Raw genomic sequence first — 24,176 nt, forward strand, 5'->3', positions numbered from 1 at the left:
AGCAATATTGAGTATCCCTCATAAATAATTCAGCAACTTGTTCTCATATTTTAATGTGAAGTTTAACTAATCTGAAAACTAACCGAAATGTTGAATTTTCTTATCAAAACAAAGTTTAATAATTTTTTTTATTTTACATGGCTCAAGTCCCAAAACAAATCCATGCTGCACAATGCCATTCTTTTTGGATAAGCTCAACATTGTCTAGTGAAGTTCTCAGTTAAATTCAGGTCTAGAAGCATGGCTGTTAGTAAGCTATGAAACAACTCCTTGTCATTATAGTATACTGCCAAGTTCATGTTTCTTGCTCCTCAGGGTAAATTTTTGCTTGCTTAGTTTTTTTCCATTATCTAGCTTGTCTCTGGAGAATCTGTGGTGTGCTTTTTTCTTTTTTTTTTTTTTGCTTTGCTTGACTTTTTAATTTATACTGCCTGGTTGTTATGGTTTGGCATTTCCAGGTGTTGATAAATTAGAGCATCTGGTTAAAATGGAATACCAAGATACGTACGAAAGCTTGTCACAAGTGTTCTGAGACAGAGAAAAACGGTAAAAAAGGAAAAAAAACCAATTACTTCTTACATTATGAGAAAGAATGTATAGATATGTAGTAATTGTTCTAGATATTTTTGAGAGTTAAATTCTTCTAAATGTTAATTCCTTTTTTTGTAGCATTGGTATCAGATAGCATGCTTCTGCTGCATTCTAAATCTGAATTTGGGGTTTTTATTGTTCAGGGGGAAAAAAAAGTCACTGGTAACTCACTTTAACTGGGTCACAACTGAACATTTTTAATAAAGAAGATCTTTTTTGGAAGGTTTTCTGCATGCAATTTGAAGATATGGCATATGCAGGTAGATCTGGCCAACAGCTGAGAGACCAAGCAATAGCCCTTAGTGGCACTCAGTCAGTCAACACCACTGTCTCACTTGGGTCTCAAAAGTAAATACAACAGGTGATAAGTTTGGGGTTTTTTTCTGTTTACACCTGATGATTTTTTTTATTATAAATACTTGCCAATTAATGTAATTTCCACATGAAGGACCTCAATATTTATCTTGTAATCCTCAAATCTGCACATTATTTAGTTATTAACATTTGTGTAAATGGAGAGGAAAGTGCTGGAACAAGGTAGGAGACTCAGTGTCACTTTCAGTGCAGACTTTCAGTGACAGTGGTTGATTTCTTATTTGTTCAACGTAAGCAAGATTCAAGTCTAATTCCTCAAAATATCAAACAAGCCACGTAAATGCATCTGTTGTTGTCCAACTCACAGTACGGAGAGGAAAAGAATAAAAATTATTATAGAAAAAAACTGTTAAAATGAGATTTAAGTTAATAACTCTTCAAACATATACAGACAAGATGCCTGCAAAGTCTGCCTGGTACTGTTTTAGTGGATGTGCAAGGCTGTGCCTGCAGTGGTCCAGTTAAAAGACTGGAACCTAAACAAGAATTCCTATCTTGCAGTTATGAACCTGTGTTGGTCAGGACACCGTAAGAGTGGGTTTGAGTGTATTGTTGTTATGTTCTTAGCTCTGTTTCAGCTCCTATAGGTTTTGGATAGGGATGGGGGTTTTATTGCATGGGACCATGAATTTCTCTTTCCAAAAATTTTCATAGAGAAATTTAGCACAGGACGGAGTAAGAATCAGTGATGGGTTTACATTATTTGCAGTAAAATAGCACTGAATACTGCCTACCATGTACCTTTAAATCATAAATGACCTTGGCTTTCTTTTACTCTCTTTTTTACTCCTGAGCGTGACACTGACAAGGACTTTTTAATCCATCAGACAGTTTATAGACCCTTTCGTAGTCACAAGAAGCAAAAAGCATCTGACTAGAAGGGAATACATGGGGCAAGTTCCTTGCTGGCTATAATTTTGTTGTCATTTCAAGTATTGTGGTAGTATAATTGATGTGACAGGACTGGGCTTTAGACTTGGTCCCTTAGCTTGTGCTCACTTTCAGTTTTAGTCTCTCTCTGTCATTCATTTTGATTGGATAAGATTTAGGTGACAAACATATGCATAGTTTTGAGGCTTAGAGTAACTGTACGTAAAATTCAATGTTATATGATGATATAATGCATATAAAACTTACAGTTCCATGGAAAAGGTAATAATTGGTGTCACCTTACAATACGAGGTAGTATAGTGTGCTGATCACATAGCCAGCAGGAGGTTCTTTTTTATTAATATTATAATTAAATGATTTTCTGGATAAAGGCCAAAAACAGATGAGAGTTGATTGTGCCTTGTCCACTGTTGCTTGGCTCTATTAGTTGCATTTTCTAAAAAGAATTGACTTGACATCTTGTTTTTACAGGTTGTTATTGATGCCTTCAGGCTGATCAATGCTAATATGATGGTCTTAGGACATGAACCAAGACAAACAACTTCAAATCTGGGTCACTTAAACAAGCCGTCTATTCAGGTAAACCTAGGGCTGATAGTCCTGTAAATTGCAAAATTTATTCATCAATTTTTGGGAAAGGTACTTAAATCAGTAGGTTAAAAACTATTTATTGTTCTCTCTATTGCATTTTTTCACATGCATTTAAATTATAAATGTGATTCATCAATGAAGATGTATATGTGAAGGGTTTAAAATTGAGCCCTAAATTAGCTACCTGAGTGTGAATGCATGTATTTAATGTGTACAGCAAAGATTCAAGTAGAAATTTATGGAAATGCAAACTTTTAAAAGTGACAATTGATGACATAACATGTGATGCAAAACAGGTACTGTTTTCAGTCCTGCAATTTAAAATCTGCTGCTTATCAACATCTCAGCTTTCTTCAAGATAAGTTACTCTCAAGTAAATTATGGAAAAAGTTCTCTCTTTTCTTTTTGCTCTAAATTTATAGAGGTTTTTGTTTATTATGTAATCCAGATTAAACCTTGTATTGTGTCTTAAATAATTAATCTCTGATTTTTATGTAATGCATGTAATTTGCTGAAAAAATGGTGGAGGAGAATATTCAATGGGTGAAATGGATGCCAGATTGACTTCTGCTGTAATGTTTCTTTTGAATACACATTTGTGAAACTGAAGTATTCAAAGTTTGATTTCTGAAGTTGACTTCCATTAGAAAGACAGAAGTTTTGGTCTTCATTGAAGCAAGCCTTTATTTTGAGAAATAGCTTCTGTCCTGAAACAAGTATCCTCTGGAGTGATTAATGCTTTTATCCCTGTCGTTCTTCTGCCTCAGTGTTTTTCCCTTTAAAAAACTTCTCCCCCTTGCTATGTATTCTAAAAAGCATGTGTCCTTGAAACCATGAAGACCAGTTCCTGCTTTTTGTTCCATTATTGGAACAATAGAAATAATATTTGCTATTTAAACATCCAAGAAAAAGACCATCCACTAGTCAGAGCAGAACTGAAATAAGTGCTGAACTTGTGCTCTGAGAGAGCCATCCTTTGGGAGGCACTAGACTACCATACCCCTATCTTGCAAAAGATCAGCAGATTTTTTGTTACTAATACATTGAAACCCTTTGCTGTTGATATAAATGCTAGCAAAAAAGAGTCTTTAAAGAGTGTCTTCTTCAGGAAGCTGTGTTTTACTCTTGATTTTCGAATTGGTCAAAACTGTGAACAATAATGAGTATGAAATAAGCAGCTAATACTCTTGATTGGATGTAGGCAAGCCCATGCTTGCATGTTTCAGGGCTTTTCTAACTGGGCTGTTCTAGACCATGTGTAATGCTCTCCCTTGGAAACCCCTGCAGTATTATTCAGCTTCATTATTTTAAGATCACTGTCACTACAGCATGGCATATTTTGGCCATGGGATTTTGGGTTTCTGTTGTTAAAATGGGTAGTTTTTGTTTGTGTTGATTTTTTGCAAGCTGACAGTGAGCTGTTGCAAATGTCACTGTTAAGATAAAAATCATAGTTTTAAATAATACTCTGTTCTTAAAGCTGCAAGAGCTCTCTCAGTGTTGTTTTGCTTTTATTTTAAGCCATTAATAAAATCTGACCCAGCTGAGCAAAGAAGCAAACTAAATACTGATTCAGCTGGGCTAGAAGCAGGAATTATGAGACATTACTTAAAATCTCAGGAAGAAGAATAATAGAATAGTACACGCCTTGGCTTCATTCCCTTTTTTTCACCCCAAGACAGTGTGTGTAGTTTTTTCTTGTGTTCCCTTATCAACAGCTTTTTTACAGTTGTTTATCTTTTACATTTGCCCACTCTTTTAAAGGGTAGTTTTTGGAAGGAGAGAGGAAAGGGAGAGGATAGTGGGAGAAGGCAAACCTGTTTGTCACATTTTAAGAGCTTGAAAATCAACTTCCTAAGTATCTACACTTGAATTTATATACAAACACCAAAATCTCATATGCAATCATTTTGAGTGTGGTAAGAAAATAGCAGTGGAAATTACTTACTGCTAATAGTTTCAACTATAAATTCCTTTATTGATGATAAAACCTGTATTTTACAATTTTAATTAAAATAAGTTGCACAAGTAATGGTTTTCTGTAAGTGCTGGTTCTCATAACTTTTCAAGTAGTTTTGTATCTTTGTATATGTGTTTGCAATAGAAATCTGTTTAAAATGTATGTATGAAACCAGTTTCAGCTTTCATACAGATAATTTTGTAATGCTGAAATATTAAATTGCACAAGATGCAAATACACATTCATTTTGTGTAGTTCTAAATATATATTAAAACATATTTAGGTGGGATGCTTGAAACAGAAGAAGTATTTATCACTAATTCAGCATACTTTATATATGATTTATCCTATCTTGTTTGTAAATGTATACTTAATGTGTAAAATTTTATTTGAAAATAGACTCTTTTAGTTGTGATGAGGATTGATCATAGAATTTTACACCCCCAAATATTAATACAATTCACCCTTAAGTCATATATGTAAAAAGAAGTATCTAACGCGTGTGAGCAAAAGAGAAAATACATGCATACAGATATCACTAAAACTAATCTCAGTTGATCAGATTGTATTTGCAGAGGGCATAATTACAGTGAAAAAGGTGGTTTGGTTTTTTTTTGTTTAAAGTTAAAAAATAAAATTAGCTTTAATACCTAAAGTTAATTTGATGCACATTGTCTAACTGAGGTTTTTACTTGCTTCAGTTACTCTCTCTTCATATTGTACCCTGGAAAATGAACTTGGGAATGTTGACAGTGGCTATAAATAAATAGATAGCAAATAATCTTTTGTTTGTAACAGAATATTTTAATAGGAGTGATAACCAAATTTATTGAGAGAGGACGGATTTGAGAGAAATATGTTTGTGCATATGTATCGGTCAAATGTTTGCAGGCAGTTACCATTTTTTCTTATTATAGTTGCTACTGTGTGAAAAAAAGCTGTGGTTTAGAAATAGAAATCATAACTGTCAGTTAATGAACACAAAAAGAGAAACAGAACCAGGTATATTTACTTCATATTTCCTTATAGTCTCTGTTTTTTTCTTTGTGTTTTTTCTTTTATTTGAGTGATGTTTAAAGATGTTTGTATTGAAATTAGCTTTCTCCTTCTGATACTTCTTCGTTTCAGCAGTGGGTGATTTACTTCAGTTTCTCCCCTAAATTTTGCAGGCACTAATCCATGGACTAAACAGACATTACTATTCCATCACCATCAACTACAGGAAGAATGAACTAGAACAGAAGGTAAATGTTTCAGCTTTAATTCAGAGTAAAAGGAACTTTATACAAACTTTATAAGATTTGTGGCAATATTCTGATTTCAGTGGCTGTTACTTTCAGTAGTTGTTTTAACTCTCCTGGAATAGGCGGCTTCTCTTCCAGAAAGCACTTGGTGGTACAGTCATGATGATGAAACTTTCCAAAACCACATTCTAATGACCATATGAATAATTTAACAACATTTTTGTCCACCTTTTGGAAAGTTGTCATGCTGTTCTCTGGACTTAAGTTCGTCCAAAGTTTCAAGTTTTCAGTGATGAAGCTGAAAGATATACTTGCTGCCTTCAGTTTTCACAGGCTGGAATTCCTGAAGCTAGGAGAATTCTTAACCGTGTTTTCCAAAATGGAATGTATAACCAAGGGATGTTGGGTTTTTATTTGCTATAATCACTTTGACAGAAGGTACTTCCAGTTGGTATGATTGGAACTCCCCAAGACGTCACTGAATATCCTGCATTTACAGAAGAAATATTATGGATTTACTGACAACAAATGTTTTCTCTTACTTTTGCATCAAACTTCAAGTTGCAAGCGAAATCTTGCTTGGGAGTCTCAACCAGGAAAACAAACGGGGGAAAAAAAAAAAAAGCTTATTTATCATCTACAGAAGTTAATTCTTGAAAAGCCAGATTGTGTCCTCTGTGTATGTTCTCTGATATGTCTGTGCATTTTCATGGCCTTGTTAGGGTTATAAATTGATCTCAGGGTTTATGATGAAATGGTCAGAATCATTTTTTCACAGAATGCAGACTTTTAGAGAGGTACAAGTAATAAGAAAAAAACCCAGTTTCAAATAGTGGAGGAGTATGTGTGCAAATTAGGGAGTTTGAAAGAATGTGTGAAATGCATAACCCTTTGTAGGGCAGTATCAGACTTTCAAAACCTCACTGAAAAGCGTAACTGGTCTAACAAAACCAGCTCTCTCAGGAAATGTCCATGAGGCTTCCAGGGGGTTATTGTTTCCATTCAAATGCAACAGTTTGGCAAATCCAGTCTTGTTCGAAGTTCCAAGTGTGTATTTTCAGCAGTGGCTTTACATAAGTGTTGTTACCTTTGCAAGTAGGAGAATTATCTTGACCAAGTTAGGAAAACTTTAATCTGTGAGGCAACAACTCTCTCTCACATCTTTCATAAGGCAGCTTCATACATATCTCAAACCCCCCTCGTGGTGGTGGTGATCTGTTATCTCCATCTGTAGTAAGAAGAGTACATGCTTCATGTATTAGATTAGGAGCTCATCACACCAAACCATAATTTTAAAATCAAGATAGCCTAGCTAAACTGTCCATATGCAGTTTGCCTACGACTCCTTCTGTCAGTAGCTAAGATCTTGCTAACACAAATTATGACACAAACTTTCAACTCAGTTCACGTGTTCCAAAGCCAGGTTTCTTTGGAAACTGTATGTAGGATGAAACAGGTACCTGAATTCAGGTGATACCAATTACAGGGCATACCCATTCTCAAAAATGTCTAGTAAATGTTCACAAATTGAAGGCAAGCTGAAACTGTTTGCTGAAAGGGTCCTTCCTACAATCATCAAGTGTGCAGGAGATCTACAAAATATGCTTTCTCTGTTCATGAAAATAAAGAAATTGCTGTTGTAGCTATTCCTTTACTCTTTCAAGAATGACATCAAAGTATCAAGTAAAACCTTTCAAATATTTGTAATACTGCCTGCATTCATCACCATCAAACCTCTGCACATTTTATCTTATGGTTTTTATGTTTGTTTATTTTGTATGAGGCAAAGACACACAAGTCATGCTTTGGTCACTTTCAAAGTTCATTTTATCATAACTGTCAGTTGCTTGCATACAGATCAGATAATCAGTGTAGCCTATATAACTAATTTATGAATTTAACCCAAGCATTAAAATATTTTTCAACTTTGTCAGAGTTCCTCATATGGCGGCTAAAGTATTCAATTTTCTTTTAGCCCTGCTACAAGGCAACTGTGCATTCTCAACCTGCAGCAAAAATAACAAATCACAGAAAACAAATCTATCTATTCCTGTCAAAGTAAATGCGACCCATGTTTCCATGCCTCATTTACATATTTAGGATTCAAGAAGTTTCGATCTTTAAAAAGTATGCAAGTCTATCATCTACTCTAGCAGAATAGTTGATGATTGTATTTCCTCTATTTAAACATTGACATTGTAAGATCAATATTTTTTTATTATATTCTTCTTGCTATAAGTTGGTTTTCTGTCAAAGAGATCTTCATAGTATTCTGAAAGTATTTTATGATGAATGCTCTAAAGAGGTTTTGTTTTGCAGATGCTGCTAAATTTGCATAAGAAGAGTTGGATGGAAGGTTTGACACTTCAGGACTACAGTGAACATTGCAAACTCAATGAAACAGTAGTGAAGGAGATGTTAGAATTAGCTAAGAATTATAACAAGGTATTCATATCCCATAATGATAGTATAACTGTAGCTGTGTTTATGAAATGAAGAAATTAGTTGCTTAATTTCAGAAGGAATTGATTATCACAAGCTTTGTTCAGAATGACTGTAGTTCGTACTAATCAACTACCTAAGGTTTTGTGTGAAGTTGCCACATTAGCTCCTCAGGCATTGCCACCAGACTTTTTTCCCTAAACTGTCGAAGTGTTTTGTAACACACTTTGCTTTGAAATGTGAGTAATCACATCTATTTTGTATTTTTACTTAGTGACGAGAATTTAAGATTTCTGTAGATCAAAATGAGCAGTTAGTTGTATTTTTCAACCCTTCAGTCAAGGACTATTTGGTCACTGTAGCAGAGTAAAGGTTATCTATCTGCATCAGTCTACTAGATAGTCTATAAGTGTTTAGAACACATTCCAGAGCCCAATTCAGTGTTCTGTTTAGATAAAAAATTTGTTATTGGTGTTGTCAGTAAGAGGAATCACAGCTACTTGTACTGTTTTAATACTGACACACTTAGAAATGTTTCTTACAAGTATTAGATCTCAACAAGCATTCTATGAGTAGTAATCATGTCAGTATTTCTTAACAAGTGTTATTTTTTCAACTCCTTAGAAGTCCTTAAAACCAAAATTCAGTATTACATTCACTAGTTAAGTTAGTGGATGAACTTTATGAAGACACCGTATTTGAAGGCAACGTAACAGTATCAAAATGTATTAAAATACATTACCTTAAACAGTACTAAAATTTACTGAGATCAAATCTCCAGTAGTTGAAACAGTATAGATAATGCTGGGTTGGATTCTGCTTTACTATTCTAATTGGTTTTAACTATCTTTAACTATTGATACTGCTCATTTAGGATTTTTGCTTAATAACATTTTGGTGAATATCTGACAATAAGACCATTCGTAAGTATTTGCCTTGATCTTTTGCACTAACACTCAGTAATTAAAACCACGTCTGCTGAAAAGCTGAAGTACCTTTCCTTTTGACTTTCTGAAATGTGTTGCTGTTTGATTTTTTTTTTTTTTTTTAAGGAACAGAATTGTATTTTGAGAATCTGTGGCTTGGGGAAAAAGTAAACGAAATCTGAAACACTGACCTTTTCTGTGTTTCTTTCACAGGCTGTTGAAGAAGAAGATAAGATGACACCTGAACAGCTGGCAATAAAAAATGTTGGCAAGCAGGTGAGGTGTGATGAATTAGAGTGAGGTGGAATGATATGCTTCGTTCATTCTAAATACTAATTTTTTACATGTGCATAGGTGATTTCAGTTCTGTGTGCATGATATTCTCAGTGCTTCAAATAATACATTTATTTTTGTTGGAGGTTATGGAAAGAACGGGGCCTTTGACTGTAGGTAATCGGCAGAATATCTGCAAGCCATGTCCTACGTGTGTTTTTGTTACATACTGAGGAGCAGTGTTGAGATTTAGTAGTTTTCCCTTTTCCTTCTTCATTGGTTTTAACTTCTTCTAAGAGGCATAAAGATATCCAAGTCTGTGTCAGAGAGACCCAAACTGTGGAGACACTTAAAAAATGGTAATCATGGAAACAGAGGTGGGGGGAGGTGTTTGTACATTGTCGTGGCTAAAGAGCCAGCTCACCCCTGTCCTCAGTTCATGAACACACTGTTAATGCTTAGCTCTCAGACACACATAGGCAGGTAGGCTGAGTTCCTTTGTATTGGTGTTTGAGGAAAACTGTTCAGGACCACAGCTGAAACTGAAAACACCCACTCAATTCATTCCATCCCTTTGCAATGTCAGGATATAATGTCTTTATAAAGACTCAACAAAAAACTATTTCTACATTTGATTTCAACATAAAGGTTGAGGAAATGTGCTTTCATGAGCAAGAGGAGAGCAAAGCCAATTTGTAAGAGCTTGTGTTCAAGAAGGGCAGTGGAAACAAGACATAGCTTTTAAAATATCTAGTGTGTCCTTAAAGAACCAGTACTTATCGTATTGCTAGTAACAGTAGAAGAATTTAAAAGATTCTGGATTGCTCTTATGTGTCAGCTTCTAGCAGCAATGTCATAACACATCTGCACTATTGTTCAGTCACTCATGTATTTCTGTAGCATTCAGAACAATGGAGTTTATGCACACCTACACATACATAAATATATACATATAAAATATGTAAGAAGGGTTGTATTTTAAGGGTTATGATGTCATCTCAAACAGAACTTGAGCTTCACTAGTTGTTACGCATATGTGAAAAAAACTCTATTTTGATACAGTTCTTCAAAAAGAAAATAATTCTTTTCCTGATAAAATTTTTAAGTTTTCTTTAAATTAAAAAAATGGTTCAGTGAAGTAATTTTCAAGTGGGGTTTTTTATGAAACTTAGATTAAAAAAACTTTGTAAACAAGCAGCCACTCACAATAAGGATATTATGTTATTAGGTGATAATTTGTTAGGAACAGAAAGAATATTGGAGAACCGTCTGATCTTTGAAAATGAGTTATTTAAGAAGGTCAGCATACATGGATTCAGTAGCACTCTTCTATATAAATTTAGATGGGTTCATTACATTTTGACAATAATTCCATTTTTTAAAGAAGTTACAATTCCCATGCATGATTGTCTTCTGTATTTTAATTTCTTTACACACAAGAATTACTACAATGATACTGTAATAAAGTTCAGACATGTTTTTGAGGTATGCCTGATATTTTTGCAGTATTTGGAGATTAATTATTTAATATCAGTGGTGAAACTGAAGAAGTGCATGGGTATGATTTTCAGCCAGAAATAATCTTACTGTTGTATGTAGATGCCCACAAATGCCTACATCAATTGAGTAATAGTGTGTGGGGATATGTATTTTCAGAAAACTGCTCAGGCTTAACATTCAATTCCTAAGAGCATTTGAACAGGGCATTGTTCATGTTTCATGTTTTTATGGGTATAGATATGCTAGTTTTCTTGCAGTCAACACAACTATTCAAAGACTGTGTTAGATGATTCTTGAATCTTTGCAGGATTGGAATACACATTTGTGCAAAGATCTGAAAACAAATTGCAATGTAGCAGAAGTAAGATTAAAATATTGGCCTTAGTGAGATGTATAGTAAAATTCACATGTGTGTTGTCCTTAAAACTAGCTCACAGCTGCCACGGTTACTCTTGATATGCTGGATAGAAATTTACTTCCTAAACCTATCCTCAACTTAACTGTTAGTATGAATTAATAAAATTTTGTTCATGGAAATTCAGTCATTTGCTAGGTCTTCCTAGAATGGAAAATTTAGGAGCATTACTGGCCTGACTCCATTAACTCACAGACATCTTAAATAGACTTGAAGTAAATGAAATCTTTCAGAGATGTGTTTCAGTCATTCCTCTCATGGCATCCTTTGTATTTCAGGACCCTAAACGTCATTTAGAAGAGCATGTGGATGTGCTGATGACCTCAAACATTGTCCAGTGTTTAGCTGCTATGTTGGATACAGTTGTATTTAAATAACCGATTTACTGTTTGTGATGCTTTCTGTGTATATTTGTTTATTGTTTCTAATACTCACAAAACAGAGACTGTTGAGGCTCTATTTGATTAAACGGAGACATCTGACTTCATTTGCAATGTAAGTGCAGCACTATAACACCTCTCAGTCTCTAATTGTGCATTTGCTTCAGTTTCTTTATGTCAGGGTCCTCACAGATTCCAAAGCATTCAAGAACACAATGTGGGGAAAAATGTATTACATTTTCAATTAATATTTGGGGGAAAAAATTAGTAGTACATATATATTTTGATTGTTGCCACATAATAAAAATACATTTACAAATCTCTCTTAAGTTCTGGACAGTCTTTTTTGAGAAAGGACAGCGGGAATTAACAAACTAGAAAAAGTGTTAGTAAACATTTGTTTCTCCCTACTGTAAAACTACTGAGATACTAATTGCTAGGAAAGCAGAAATTCTCTACTGGAATTTGGCTCCCATTGATTACCAGTTACTCTCATGGAGATTAAAACAAAAAAATCATAGTGCAGAATTCTGAGGATGTACAAAACCAAAAATGCTGAAAATTCCTCTGTCAGCTCCCGTTGAATATTATTCAAACCCTAATATCTACAGAAGACAACTGACCTTAAGAAAATTAATTCAGTTGCTGATAACTGAATCACAGAACTCTCACGAGCGGTGTCATAAATAGCAGTATTCTGAGAATAAACATTAAAGTGACAGAGGCTGTTCTAGGTTACATGAACCCACCCTCCTGTGAAAGAGAACGTACATGAGATGTCCATATATATAAATATATGGAAAGAGTCCCGACTAGAATATGACATCTAAAACCATTTCCACTAACTGGAGAGGGAAACACTTGAAAGAAGGCAGTTGGTTTGACTGCTTGATTTGAAGCAGGCAAAGCCAAATAACTGGGTTTAGGGAGTGACTGCGTTTTGGGCAGGTACTGATTGGAATTGTTCATTACACTTCTTTTTTTCAAGTGTTGGATGTTGCTTAGGCTGATTTGATTCTTTTGTCTGGGCAGAAGTTTTCTTCTTCTTTTTACTGTTTGTTTGGGGCTTTTTTTAATAAACAGCAACAGTAGTGGCAGGCAAATATTAAAACTATCTCCACCTCTTTTTGAAGATAATTTTTTTTAATTGACTTCTTATTTGCATACTAAAGAAATAACCCATAAATTTGTCTTATTTTCCAGTTTATGCCCATATTTACTTACTCTTTACCATTCAGAGATTTTTCTTTTGTTTGAAATTTCTTATTTAGGCCTTTTAATTTACTATTTTAGACTAACTCTCTCTCAAAGTATATTTAGCGTGCACTTACTTCAGAGGGAAACATGCAGATTTTTGCAGCTGCCCTCCTTATGGCCTTCCCTCTGCCCCCACAGTAGGCAGTGGAATATCAGACTGGGAAAATGGAGACATACCAAACCACATTTGCCTGTGTGTAGTTAAATGGATGTTCTTTCTGGCGATTCCCACTGCAAGCCTGCGGGTGGTTGAGGAGGGCTGCATTCAGGCCTCGCCGTTGCCGGATGGGCACGCCCGGGGTGAGATGGGGCAGGAGCTTATCGCGGGACCTGCCCTGGGGCTCGTCTGCCAGGGGGGCTCTGCATCCCTGCCGCTCTCTACTCCCACACACACGTGTAACACCACGAGGGAGACAGAGTTTGGCAGGTCGTGGGTAACATGGCACTGCAGAACAGGAGAGGAGCTAGCGCAGTGCTGCAGTGTATACATGCGTGAGAGGCTGGTGTAAGCAGGGAGACAAACCAGTGAGTCTTACATATTCTAAATTAATTTTGACAAATGTACATCTTGCAGAGGGTAGCTGAAGGGAGTCTGTTGGAGACGCAGATCTCCCGTAGTATAAGCATTTGCTGTGGTACCCTGCTTTCTATTCACTCCTCAGTTTAACTTGGAGGCACAATTTTCCATTTACCAAGATGTTACATGAATAATAAAAATGCAGGGTTTTGGGGCATCCTTCCTTATTTGTGTCCAGTGCTTTAGGAGCTACACAGAGGATTTGGAAGAATGTGTGTATGCTGTAACCTGAAAAGCAGCAGCCCGTATACCATGTTGGAGGAAGAAAGAGATTTTCAAGCAGCCACCTTCTGAGCCTCCAGCCGCAATGGAGCAGATCTTCATTAGCAGCATGACCCCTTGTCACCTGTCAGCACGAAGGACGGGCATATTGTATTAGCAAACCTCACTCCATTCTATGACGATTCTGTAACACCACCTGCCATTGCATATCCCCCCTATTATACCAGTTTAGGAGTTGTGCACTGAAGATTTTTGGCATATATTAGCACTTCCGTGTGATTGGCAGTATACCACTGAATTCATTGCAGCTCCGCATCTATATGGGTGTAGCTCTGTAATTCAGGGCAGCATTTCCGAAGGTTTATCTGCATTTTGGTCCATCTCCTGCCTATATAAGTCCATTACCATTCTGTTGTTTCAGACAGGGAAAGGGAAGGGTGAGCACTGGTGAAACAAGTGTCGGAAACATTAGCTAGAACTGGTAATAATGAAACTGTTCTCTTAACATAGAAAGAAGGTGGTGTATGGAAAGTTGCATGCGCTGAACCACTCGAGTAGAACAGTGAACTGCTTGCTTTTTGCTTCATAAATTATCTTATTAGAATAATTTCCTTGCAGAGTGTGTGTATGTCGGCATCTGTGAAACACCAAATAACTGAAGTAGCTCACGGTTAAGCAACAGAAAAATAAATGGCCACGGGATTTGTGAGCATTGAAATACACATTCTGACAAGTCATCCTGGTTCTAGTCTTCTCTGGATTTGAGTTTGCAAAGTTTCAGTCTGGCTTCATGCAATTACACGGTGGTTCGGTTTTATTATGCAGTGGTTCAGGCTGCATTATCTGTCAGTGGAATTTGAAGCCGGCTGCTGATGTCACCTGGGAAGAGATGTGGTCTGTAAAATACCTGAAGTCCAAACCACTAAGGGGACAACATACACTAAGAAAAATGGAACAGGAGAGCTCCTCTCCGGGCAAAAAAAACCCCAGACCCACAAAAACCGAAAAACAAACCCCGTGCTTTTAAATTCTCGGGCTTCCCTAGGAAGAGAAATTGAGACTGGTGCTTGGCAAAGGCGGGGTGGCGAGCGGGCCCCTTGAACTCTTCAGGCGCATCTTCGCGCCTTGGAGGGTCCCGCTTTCAATAGCCCGAGGCTCGGCCGGGCACAGCGCGGGACCCGCCGGCTGGTCCCTCCGGTCACTGGGTGTCCCCGCAGCTCCCCCGAGGGCTGGCGAGCTTCGCCCCCGCTCGCCTGGGAGCGCAGCCCGAGCCGCGGCTCCCGCGGAGACCCCCCGGGCAGAGGGTGCCGGCGGCTCCTGCCGCAGCACCGTCATGGTTTGGGTTTCTCAGCTCCGATCGACCCCGCGGCCGCGGCGGGCCGCGGCCCCTGGCAAAGGCGCTACCAAAAATCTGCCCCTTCCGAGAGCTGCCCGCGGGACTGAGTCACTGAGGGAAAGCAGGCACCGAGAGGAAAGAAATCCGGAGCCGGATGGGGAGGTGGACGCCTTCCACGCTGTTTTGCTGATAATCTCCGACATTACGGCTCCCAGATAAAATATTTATTTACTAAAGGACCCGTAAACATCGCGGCAAATACATTAGGGCACTTCGGCTGCGGGGCTTATGATTATTTCAGAAGTTAAAAGAGATGATACGCGGCCACTGTCAGCAGGGACGGAGGGTGTATTTTCCCCCGCGAATAGGCACGGGTGGGAAGGGTGGGGGCGATGCGCCGGGGATCGCCCAGAAGAGCTGGGGGAGAGGGGCTGCGCCCCGCTGGGGACAAACCGCGGGAGTGAGCTGAGGGCAGCGGCCGCCCAGCCCCACGCTTCGCTCGCAGTCGCTCCCCAAAGCGCCCAGGACCCGCTGTCCTCCCTGACGCACAAAGGTGGGGTACACGCGGGGAATATTTGGGGAATCACAGGGTTTGGATTTATTTTCCAGCCGTAGTCAAAAAAAAAAAAAAAAAAAAAAAAAAAGCTAGAAAGGTCACATAATAATGAGCTCTCACAGCAAACACACTCTTCCCTTCCCCCTTTCCCTTCCTTCTATCTCACAATAAAATCATCTCCTTCAATTTGCCATGATCGTCGCGACCAGGAGCCAGGTGATTATCCTAATTAATGTCTATCTAATTAAATTACTGTCAGCGGTTAACCAATGGCAGAAGCCGTTTCATCCTCTCCACAAGCAGCAAGATCAAAAGTGAGTCTTTCCTGATTGCTGCATAGTGTCAATTGGCCAATCTCTTCTCCCTGGGAAGGGAAGGGAAAAAAAAAAAAAAAAAAAAAAAAAAAAAAAAAAAAAAAAAAAAGTAAATCAAACGTTTGGGAAGCATTTGGTAGATGAAGTGCTTTCTGCCTAGTGTGGGTCCCAGGATGTCTAGCTTCTGATACTGAGAAGCCCTTTCAGATCCAGGGACTGAAGGGTTATTACTGTGGTGCTAGAGCTATGCAGCTGGAGCATTGTCTTTCTCCCTCTATCATGCTCTCCAAGAAATTTCTCAATGTGAGCAGCAGTTACCCACATGCAGGCGGATCTGAGCTTGCCTTGCATGATCATCCCATTATCTCGACCACTGACAACCTGGAGAGAAGTTCACCTTTGAAAAAAATTACCAGGGGGATGACGAATCAGTCAGATACAGACAATTTTCCTGACTCCAAGGACACACCAGGGGACGTCCAGAGAAATAAACTCTCTCCCGTCTTGGACGGGGTCTCTGAGCTTCGTCACAGTTTCGATGGATCTGCTGCAGATCGCTATCTGCTCTCTCAGTCCAGCCAGCCCCAGTCTGCTGCCTCTGCTCCTAGTACCATGTTCCCTTATCCCAGCCAGCATGGACCTGCTCACCCAGCCTTCTCCATCGCCAGCCCCAGCCGCTACATGGCTCATCATCCTGTGATCACCAACGGAGCTTATAACAGCCTCCTGTCCAACTCTTCTCCGCAAGGCTACCCCACGGCGGGCTACCCGTACCCCCAGCAGTATGGCCATTCCTACCAAGGGGCACCTTTCTACCAGTTCTCCTCCACCCAGCCGGGGCTGGTTCCCGGCAAGGCTCAGGTCTACCTGTGCAACAGGCCACTCTGGCTGAAATTTCACCGGCACCAGACGGAGATGATCATCACGAAGCAGGGAAGGTAAGCCACCGCGCGGACCTTTCTGGGTGTCGGGGCTGAGCCGCGGACTTCGCCGGGGGAGCCGCCCGGAGTCTCCGCCGCCCCGGCGGAGCCATCCGCCCGTCACCGGGGCCCCTGCCCTGCTCGCCGGGAGCGCCGGTGCCGGTCCCCGCCGGAGTTGGTCCCCGCCGGAGACGGTCCCCGCCGGGGCAGCCCTCTCTGCCTCCCCGCAAGTTCCCGCGCCCGCTGCCCTCATCCCTTCCCCGCGGAAAGCTCGACGCTCCAGGGAGGGGGTTTATTTTGATTTTTATTTCCCGGTCGCTATCGGGAGCCGTGAGGATAAAGCACAACGGCTGGTTCCTCCGCGTGTGCCTGTCGCTGCCGGTGGCTTGCTTTCCTTCTTCCTTTTCTTTTTTTTTCCCTTTTTTCTTTTTTCTTTTTTTTTTTTTTTTAGGCGCATGTTCCCTTTCCTAAGCTTTAATATTTCTGGTCTCGACCCTACGGCTCACTACAATATTTTTGTGGATGTAATTTTGGCGGATCCCAATCACTGGAGATTTCAGGGAGGCAAATGGGTTCCTTGCGGCAAGGCGGACACCAATGTACAAGGCAAGTTCCTCCAATTAACACTTTTGCCGACACATATGTAGGTGAGAATGATTAATTAATGCCTTTGCGGACTGGCTCTGGCAACTTCTTAAACGCAAATGGGCCAACGATTTTTTTTTTTTTTAAGGAAAGAAAGGAGGGTGGAGGAGAAAGTAAAAGGTGTTCGGAAAAAAGCTGTTTTAATCCTTTTCTTTTAAAATGAAGGGAGTTTTGGCAGTAAAATATTGGTAACTTCACGGGGTCCTTCGCCCTCGTGTGCGGATGCAGCGGCAGAACAGGGGTACAGGCGAGAACTCTGATGTGGTTGTGTTTTTTGTTGTTTTGCTTAGGAAACCGGGTGTATATGCATCCCGACTCCCCCAACACGGGAGCCCACTGGATGCGTCAGGAAATCTCCTTTGGGAAACTAAAACTTACAAACAATAAAGGAGCATCAAACAACAACGGGCAGGTCAGTGCGGGAAGGCAGACGCTGCCAGAATTATTTTTATTGTTTCAGTTAAAATCCTACCGTTTCCGAAAGGACGTGGGGTTTTTTTGTTGTTTTGGGGTTTTTTTTAGATAGTGTCGTTAGGTGAAAATAAAAGGGGGGTGGTGGTGAGAAAGTCCTCCCATTTTATTTCGCCACGGGCCTCGTCGGCCCTGAGCGCGTTGCCCAAGCTGACACCGCTGTCCGGTGCGGCCGGGGAAGTCCGCAACCGTCCCGGGGAGGCGGCGGCCAGCGGGCATCGCTCTCCTCGTCCTTCTCGCACTAATTTCTTCCTTTTTCCCCGCGTCCCCCTCCCTCCTTTTGCCATGCCTGACAGATGGTGGTTTTGCAGTCCCTTCACAAGTACCAACCTCGCTTGCATGTGGTGGAGGTGAACGAAGACGGGACGGAGGATACCAATCAGCCGGGCAGAGTGCAGACATTCACGTTCCCCGAGACGCAGTTCATAGCCGTCACCGCCTACCAAAACACCGATGTAAAGAGCTCCCTAGTTTATTCCCCTCGCGGTCCCCCCGCTCCCCGCAAGGCATCCCACCAGGGACGGCCCGGTTGCTGCCCACCCTCCCCTGGGTCTCCGGCGCCAGGAGATGGGGCTCCCTGTTCCTCGTTGTGTGGCATCGCTCCCTGGCCGTCCCGAGGGCGGCCGCAGCCGCTCGGGCCGCCTTCGCCCCAGGAGCCCCCTCCGGGCGTCCGCAGCGGCATCGTCCTCCCCCGCCCAGGACGGGCGCGATCCTGCCCCTCCGTCCGGGGCTGGGCGCTGGCCCGCGGCGTTTATCTCCCAGTCGGAAACAGCTTAGTTAGCTGTTAAGCTGTTATCTTAAGCTTTAAGTCTGCAAAGATCAATTAACATCCTCATTGATTGCGCCCGGGGGTGACGGAGCAACTTCCTCAAATTAAAAGCTCGTTAATGCCTGGATGCGTTTCGGAGTGGTCTGGCTTTGCTACAGACTGGTGCCCCCTTTTCAAATGACATATGTTCAGTCCACATTCTCGCTTTAATTATTTTGCTTGATGCAAATGCAAACTCCTAGTTACCATTCTGCGGTACGTTTTGCCTAATTTCTGGATTTCAATATATTTATACCCATGCACTAGGAATGCTGAACACGTCTCAAAATATGGGGTTAAATACTGAATTCTTTTGTACTTTTTACAACAACGTAAATCTTAAAATTAGACGGCGATGTCTATAAGCATGCCAGAGCTTATTTTTCACGGTTTAAAGGCAATATGACTGATTAGAGTAAAGCTTGGTCCTTTAAAAACCTGTTGGCTGCAGTGGGGTATATTTTTCAGGCTTTCACAATGTGTGCTCTGCTCCTCTTTTTCCCTAGATCACACAGCTGAAAATAGATCACAACCCTTTCGCGAAAGGATTCCGAGACAATTATGATACGTAAGTAAACCGGATTTTTACTATCTTTCTGCCGGCTGCACACACATGTCAAACGGGGGAGATTTAGCATGAGGGCTGGCTCGTTTCACACCGAGATATGTAATGTCAGGCTTTTCCAGAGCCCTCCGGGAGGGAAGCACGCGCCCGCTCCGGCACAGGGGCTGTCCCTGCGGCGAGGCCCTACGCAGGCCTGAGGCCGCTTCCGCGCCTGGGGCCGCGCTGCCCGCACCTGAGTCCGCATCTCGCTTTGGCACTTGCGGCGGTTTTGTTGTTGGTTTTTCCTGGCACGTATCTTGGCGCCTCTTTCCAAGCTTCCGTTTCACTTGCGTGTAAGGGCTCCGAAAGCAGCACCTGAGCAGCAGGGGCTCAGTCCCCGGCAACCCGCCGGGTCTGCATCATCCCGGGGTCCGCAGAGCCGGGGTCCGGAGGCAAACGTCTTCGTCTTGTTTTCTTCTTCTCCGGGGTTGGATTTTTTTCCCCCTTCTCCCTTCTGGGTGGAGCTAAAGCCTCTGAAGTTTTAAACGCGGTTTGTCCGTGTTCTGCCTCTGCCCGTCCGCCTCCGAGGCGTTCCCAGCCGCTTGACCCCCCGGCCTTGACCCCGCGCCACACGCGGCTGGTGCCCCTCCGACTGCAGCTCCGGGGCGGCATCAACACTCCCGCCGCCGCCTTTCCCGGCCCTCGGGACAAATACGGGGATATCCCGGCCTGCAGGCGCTGCAGGCAGGCTTCCCCTGGCCCGAGGTGCGGCCCGCCCGGCATCCCCTAGCCCAGCTTGGGGCAGCGGGAGGTGGCGGCCGCAGGGCGGCCCATACACCCAGGAGAGCAGGCGGCTTGGGATGTCGCCTGTCCCACTGCAAGCTCTGGTCTGTGGGATGGGCCCCCGGCTTTGAGGAGGAAAACCTTTTTCCTCTCTGAACTGTGGCGGTGAGCAGCCTCACTTGGCCTCGAGCGCCTCATCCCGTGCGTACCTTCAGCGCCTGCTTCAGCCTCTCCGCTGGACCGCGGTCCAGCAGCCACCAGCAGCAGGTTTTCAGGACAAGGGTGGAAACGACGCCAAGAGCTGAATTAGTGCGAGAGGGGCCCGGGGCCGAGCTCCAGCTCTCCCCAGGGAGCAGCTTGTGGTGCGGCCGCTCTTCCCCAGGGGCGGGGGTCGCGGAGGCTGTGGCGGGGAGCAGGGCCGCCGCCGGGAGGACAGCGGCCGTTCCTGGTGCCACAGAGGGTGGCAGCCGAGCCTGCCCGCTCTCCGGGAGCTCGGCGAGAGTATGTGCGGCCTTTGGAAAGGCTGCGTGGCCTTCGCTCCCAGCCAAAAGTGCTCTTCTCTTTTTGATAGGGAAAAACTTTATAGGGCGTCACTTGAAAGGAGACGGGGGGAGGGGGAAGCTTCAATGTTGTCTAGCACGTTGAATTTGTTTAAGGGCCAAGTTTATTTTGGATAAGAAATTCCAGGAGGCGTGGAGGGTTAATTAAAGCACAGTTTTAGCCTGAATTAAATACAGATAGTAGTTATTCATCCATTAAAGTTTTTATAATCGCAAATTACAGCCCAGCATGGGAGAATTATATATAGGCCAAGCAGGGAACACTGGAAGTGTCTGGCTTTACATTTCCTACAGTAGGTGTTTAAAGATTAGCTTAATTTAAACTCAGCAAAATGTTGATGGTTCGTCTGTGACTCCCAATAATAAGTGTTAAACAGCCGATAGAATTCCGTAGTCTGCCACTCATGCTGTTCGCGGCAAATGACCGGGCTGCCTGTTGCGCATGTGGTGGGGCCGGTCAATGTGTCACCGCGCGGGATTCCATGCCTTTGGGTTGTGGGTTCCGACCGGACAGAGGGATCTCAGCCCCGTCAAGGAATGGCCAACCGGTTCCGAATGATTTATTCTCCATGTTTGCCCCCGTCTTTCCTCTTCCCCGTTAAAGGCCCTCGGCACTACTGATGCCGGAGGCCAAGCCCGGAGAGGAGCGCAGGCTCTCGGCCGGGCAGGAGCGCGCTGGGACGGCGCCGTCCCGTTCGTACCCCGAGGGCCGCGTTCGGCCGGGTGCCGCGCCGAGGAGGCCGCCGGGCTGCGGCGGACACCCAGCTCTCTCCCCTTCTCTTGGGCAGGATCTACACGGGCTGCGACATGGACCGGCTGACGCCTTCCCCCAACGACTCGCCCCGCTCGCAGATCGTGCCCGGGGCCCGCTACGCCATGGCCGGCTCCTTCCTCCAGGACCAGTTCGTGAGTAACTACGCCAAGTCCCGCTTCCACCCCGGGGCAGGAGCCGGCCCGGGGCCCGGCGCCGACCGCAGCGTGCCCCACACCAACGGGCTGCTCTCCCCACAGCAAGCCGAGGACCCGGGGGCCCCCTCGCCGCAGCGCTGGTTCGTCGCCCCCGCCAACAACCGCCTCGACTTCGCCGCCTCCGCCTACGACACGGCCACCGACTTCGCCGGCAACGCGGCCACGCTGCTGTCCTACGCGGCCGCGGGCGTCAAGGCGCTGCCGCTGCAGGCGGCCGGCTGCGCCGGGCGGCCGCTGGGCTACTACGCCGACCCCTCGGGCTGGGGGGCCCGCAGCCCCCCGCAGTACTGCAGCAAGTCGGGCTCCGTGCTCTCCTGCTGGCCCAACAGCGCGGCGGCGGCGCGCATGGCCGCCGGCAACCCCTACCTAGGGGAGGAGGCGGAGAGCCTGGCCCCCGAGCGGTCCCCCTTGCCGGGCGCCGAGGACTCCAAGCCCAAAGATTTGTCCGACTCCAGCTGGATCGAGACGCCGTCGTCCATTAAGTCCATCGACTCCTCCGATTCTGGGATTTACGAGCAGGCCAAAAGGAGGCGGATCTCCCCCTCGGACACCCCGGTGTCCGAGAGCTCCTCGCCCCTCAAGAGCGAGGTGCTCACCCAGCGGGACTGCGAAAAGACCTGCGCCAAGGACATCGGCTATTACGGCTTCTACTCGCACAGCTAGGCGCGGCCGCCGGCCCGCCGTCCTTTTGCACAATAACTCCTCCGCGTTAGCGCACTGACCCCCTCCCCTAGCTGCCCTATCCGTGCCCCGGCCCGGCCCGGCAGGGAGGCAGGCAGGGAGGCTGAGCCGCGGCCGCCGCCGCCCCCCCCGCCCCGCTCCCCGCCCGGCCCGGTCCGGCGGCGCCCCGGGGGCGCGGGGGGTACTGCCGCACCGAAACCCACTGATAAGTAGGATGCTTAGACTCTCAAACCGTACAGCGCTTCCTTCCTTTTACCACGGATGGATTCTAGGGGAAACAGTAATAGTGGGGAAAACAGCCTGTGAAATGCCTGTACATAGTATTTATTTTATTGTAACAGATTACTTTTCTTTGGTTCAGTTTATTTATTGTTTGGATTTTTTTGTTTTGTTTTCATTGTTAAGTCACAAAACTTAGATCCTGTTTAAATTTCTTTACCCCATTCCCCACTCTTTGCTCCCTCTTCCTCGTGCCCCTCCCCAGGTAAACACTTTTCCTAAATGCCTCTGAAAATGTAAGTGGTCCATAGCTGTAGCAGCGAGTAATGGGTTTCTCACTTTCTCCCCAATTCCTCGCATGAAATAATTACGCGGTGCCCTGGGATAACACAGCTAAGGAATAGCTCAGCTTTCCCTTCAAAAGAACAGAAATACGTCTCATGGGAAAGTCGATTAAAGGAGCATAATGCCTTCCAAAACCAAAATTACCTGCTTCTTATTTTTCTTTGAAAGGAATAGCTCGAGATCAGCAATATTATTATTTTTGTGGTCTCCCCCTTCCCCTGCCCCCAAGTGCCAAATCCATTACTGGTCCCCGCAGGTGCCAAATATGCTAACAAACTATTTTCAAATTTCTTTGCAGTTTCCCCCTCTTTCTTTATATCATTGTAAATCTTTGTAATGAATAATCTTAAAAAAAAAAAAAAAAGAAAAAAAAAAGAAAAAAGATATAGACGACTGAATTGTTGGTAACCATAGTGTAGTCCAGTGAAGATGAGTTGTGAGTTGTATATTTTACTGCATTTAGTTTTGGAATTGACTTTTTCATAAAGTAGCTAACCAAGATCTGACTTCCTGGGGACTCAAATGCACATCGAAAGTAAGAGTGATCATTCTTGTAAACCTCTTATCAAACTATTGAAGGAGAACTAATATCCCTCCAGGACTCCCCCCCCGGCGAAGTAGAATAGTAAGTCTTCGAATTTTGAGTAGCAAATCTATACAATTAACGCATTTTTATATGGAAGAAAAAAAAAAAAACAGTTACGAACTGAAATATGCATCAGGCTAAATATTCAGTCTAGATTACACTCGACGGGGAGATTTCCTAATAGAAATTCAGGGTCATAAACGTGTGTATATTTTTGACTCTTCTGTAAATCGAATGTTGTGATTTTTATATTTGTTCTGTTACGTCTGTGGAACTGAATAATTTATACCAGTACATGCTCCATTGAGAAATGTTTCGGTTTTTGCCCGTTTGTATCGTCTGTGTATAACAAGTAAAATAAACCTGGCAAAACGTTAACGTCGTGTTGGAAAAAGCACTTCGCCGTTTTGCAAATAAGAGATCGGGTGAGGCCAAGGGGAGGAGGCTGGCGGACTCTTCCGCTCTCGGTCCGCCGCGAGGTTCTGGAGCGGGAGTCCCGTCGCTGCTCTCCCTGACGGAGCTGGTCCACTTGCCCCGCGTTTGTTCTTTTTTCCTTTTTTTTTGGGGGGGGGCTGGGGGGGTGGGTGGAAGAGCGTAGGGGACAGTGCTTACACCTCGTGGCCAAGCGTGGAGGTTTGCAGTCGGTGAAAGAGGGAGATGAAACCCCGTCGGTTTTGAGAGGTTTATAATTATCCCCGTGTTTGACGCTTAAAAACCCTGACAGCACTTTGCAGGCGGGAGAGGTGCCTGGCGCGGGGCGGGGGGTGCCATCGCTGGCGGAGCAGAGGCGAGGGA

General features: G+C 43.5%; 2 protein-coding genes across 5 annotated transcripts in view; both read left to right on the forward strand.

The window, feature by feature from the left end:
• PSMD14 (proteasome 26S subunit, non-ATPase 14) overlaps positions 1–11,910 on the forward strand; it is a 46,650-nt gene extending 34,740 nt beyond the window's left edge. For all 3 annotated transcript variants that reach the window (XM_042040848.1, XM_042040849.1, XM_042040850.1), the window contains 5 exons: positions 2,329–2,436; positions 5,578–5,652; positions 7,972–8,097; positions 9,234–9,296; positions 11,487–11,910. In XM_042040848.1, the coding sequence (XP_041896782.1) occupies positions 2,329–2,436; positions 5,578–5,652; positions 7,972–8,097; positions 9,234–9,296; positions 11,487–11,585 (471 nt within the window). In that variant the 3' untranslated portion in view covers positions 11,586–11,910. The remainder of the gene's footprint in view (positions 1–2,328; positions 2,437–5,577; positions 5,653–7,971; positions 8,098–9,233; positions 9,297–11,486) is intronic.
• A 4,049-nt stretch (positions 11,911–15,959) lies between these two features.
• Positions 15,960–23,759, forward strand: TBR1 (T-box brain transcription factor 1). 2 transcript variants are annotated; one of them, XM_042041213.1, is made up of 7 exons: positions 15,961–16,788; positions 17,222–17,376; positions 17,706–17,827; positions 18,183–18,341; positions 19,201–19,262; positions 21,370–21,487; positions 21,593–23,759. In XM_042041213.1, the coding sequence occupies exons 1-7, from the start codon at positions 16,097–16,099 to the stop codon at positions 22,211–22,213; spliced, it is 1,929 nt and encodes a 642-aa protein (XP_041897147.1). In that variant the 5' UTR covers positions 15,961–16,096; the 3' UTR covers positions 22,214–23,759. The 2 variants fall into 2 exon arrangements, with proteins under 2 accessions (XP_041897146.1, XP_041897147.1); XM_042041212.1 differs by having other exon boundaries at positions 15,960–16,788; positions 21,370–23,759.
• Positions 23,760–24,176: the final 417 nt, after the last annotated feature.

The sequence above is a fragment of the Corvus kubaryi genome, unplaced genomic scaffold (assembly GCF_017639235.1).
Source record: "Corvus kubaryi isolate FWS band 111438036 unplaced genomic scaffold, C.kubaryi_AGA036_p1.0 37396, whole genome shotgun sequence".
Lineage (NCBI taxonomy): Eukaryota > Metazoa > Chordata > Aves > Passeriformes > Corvidae > Corvus > Corvus kubaryi.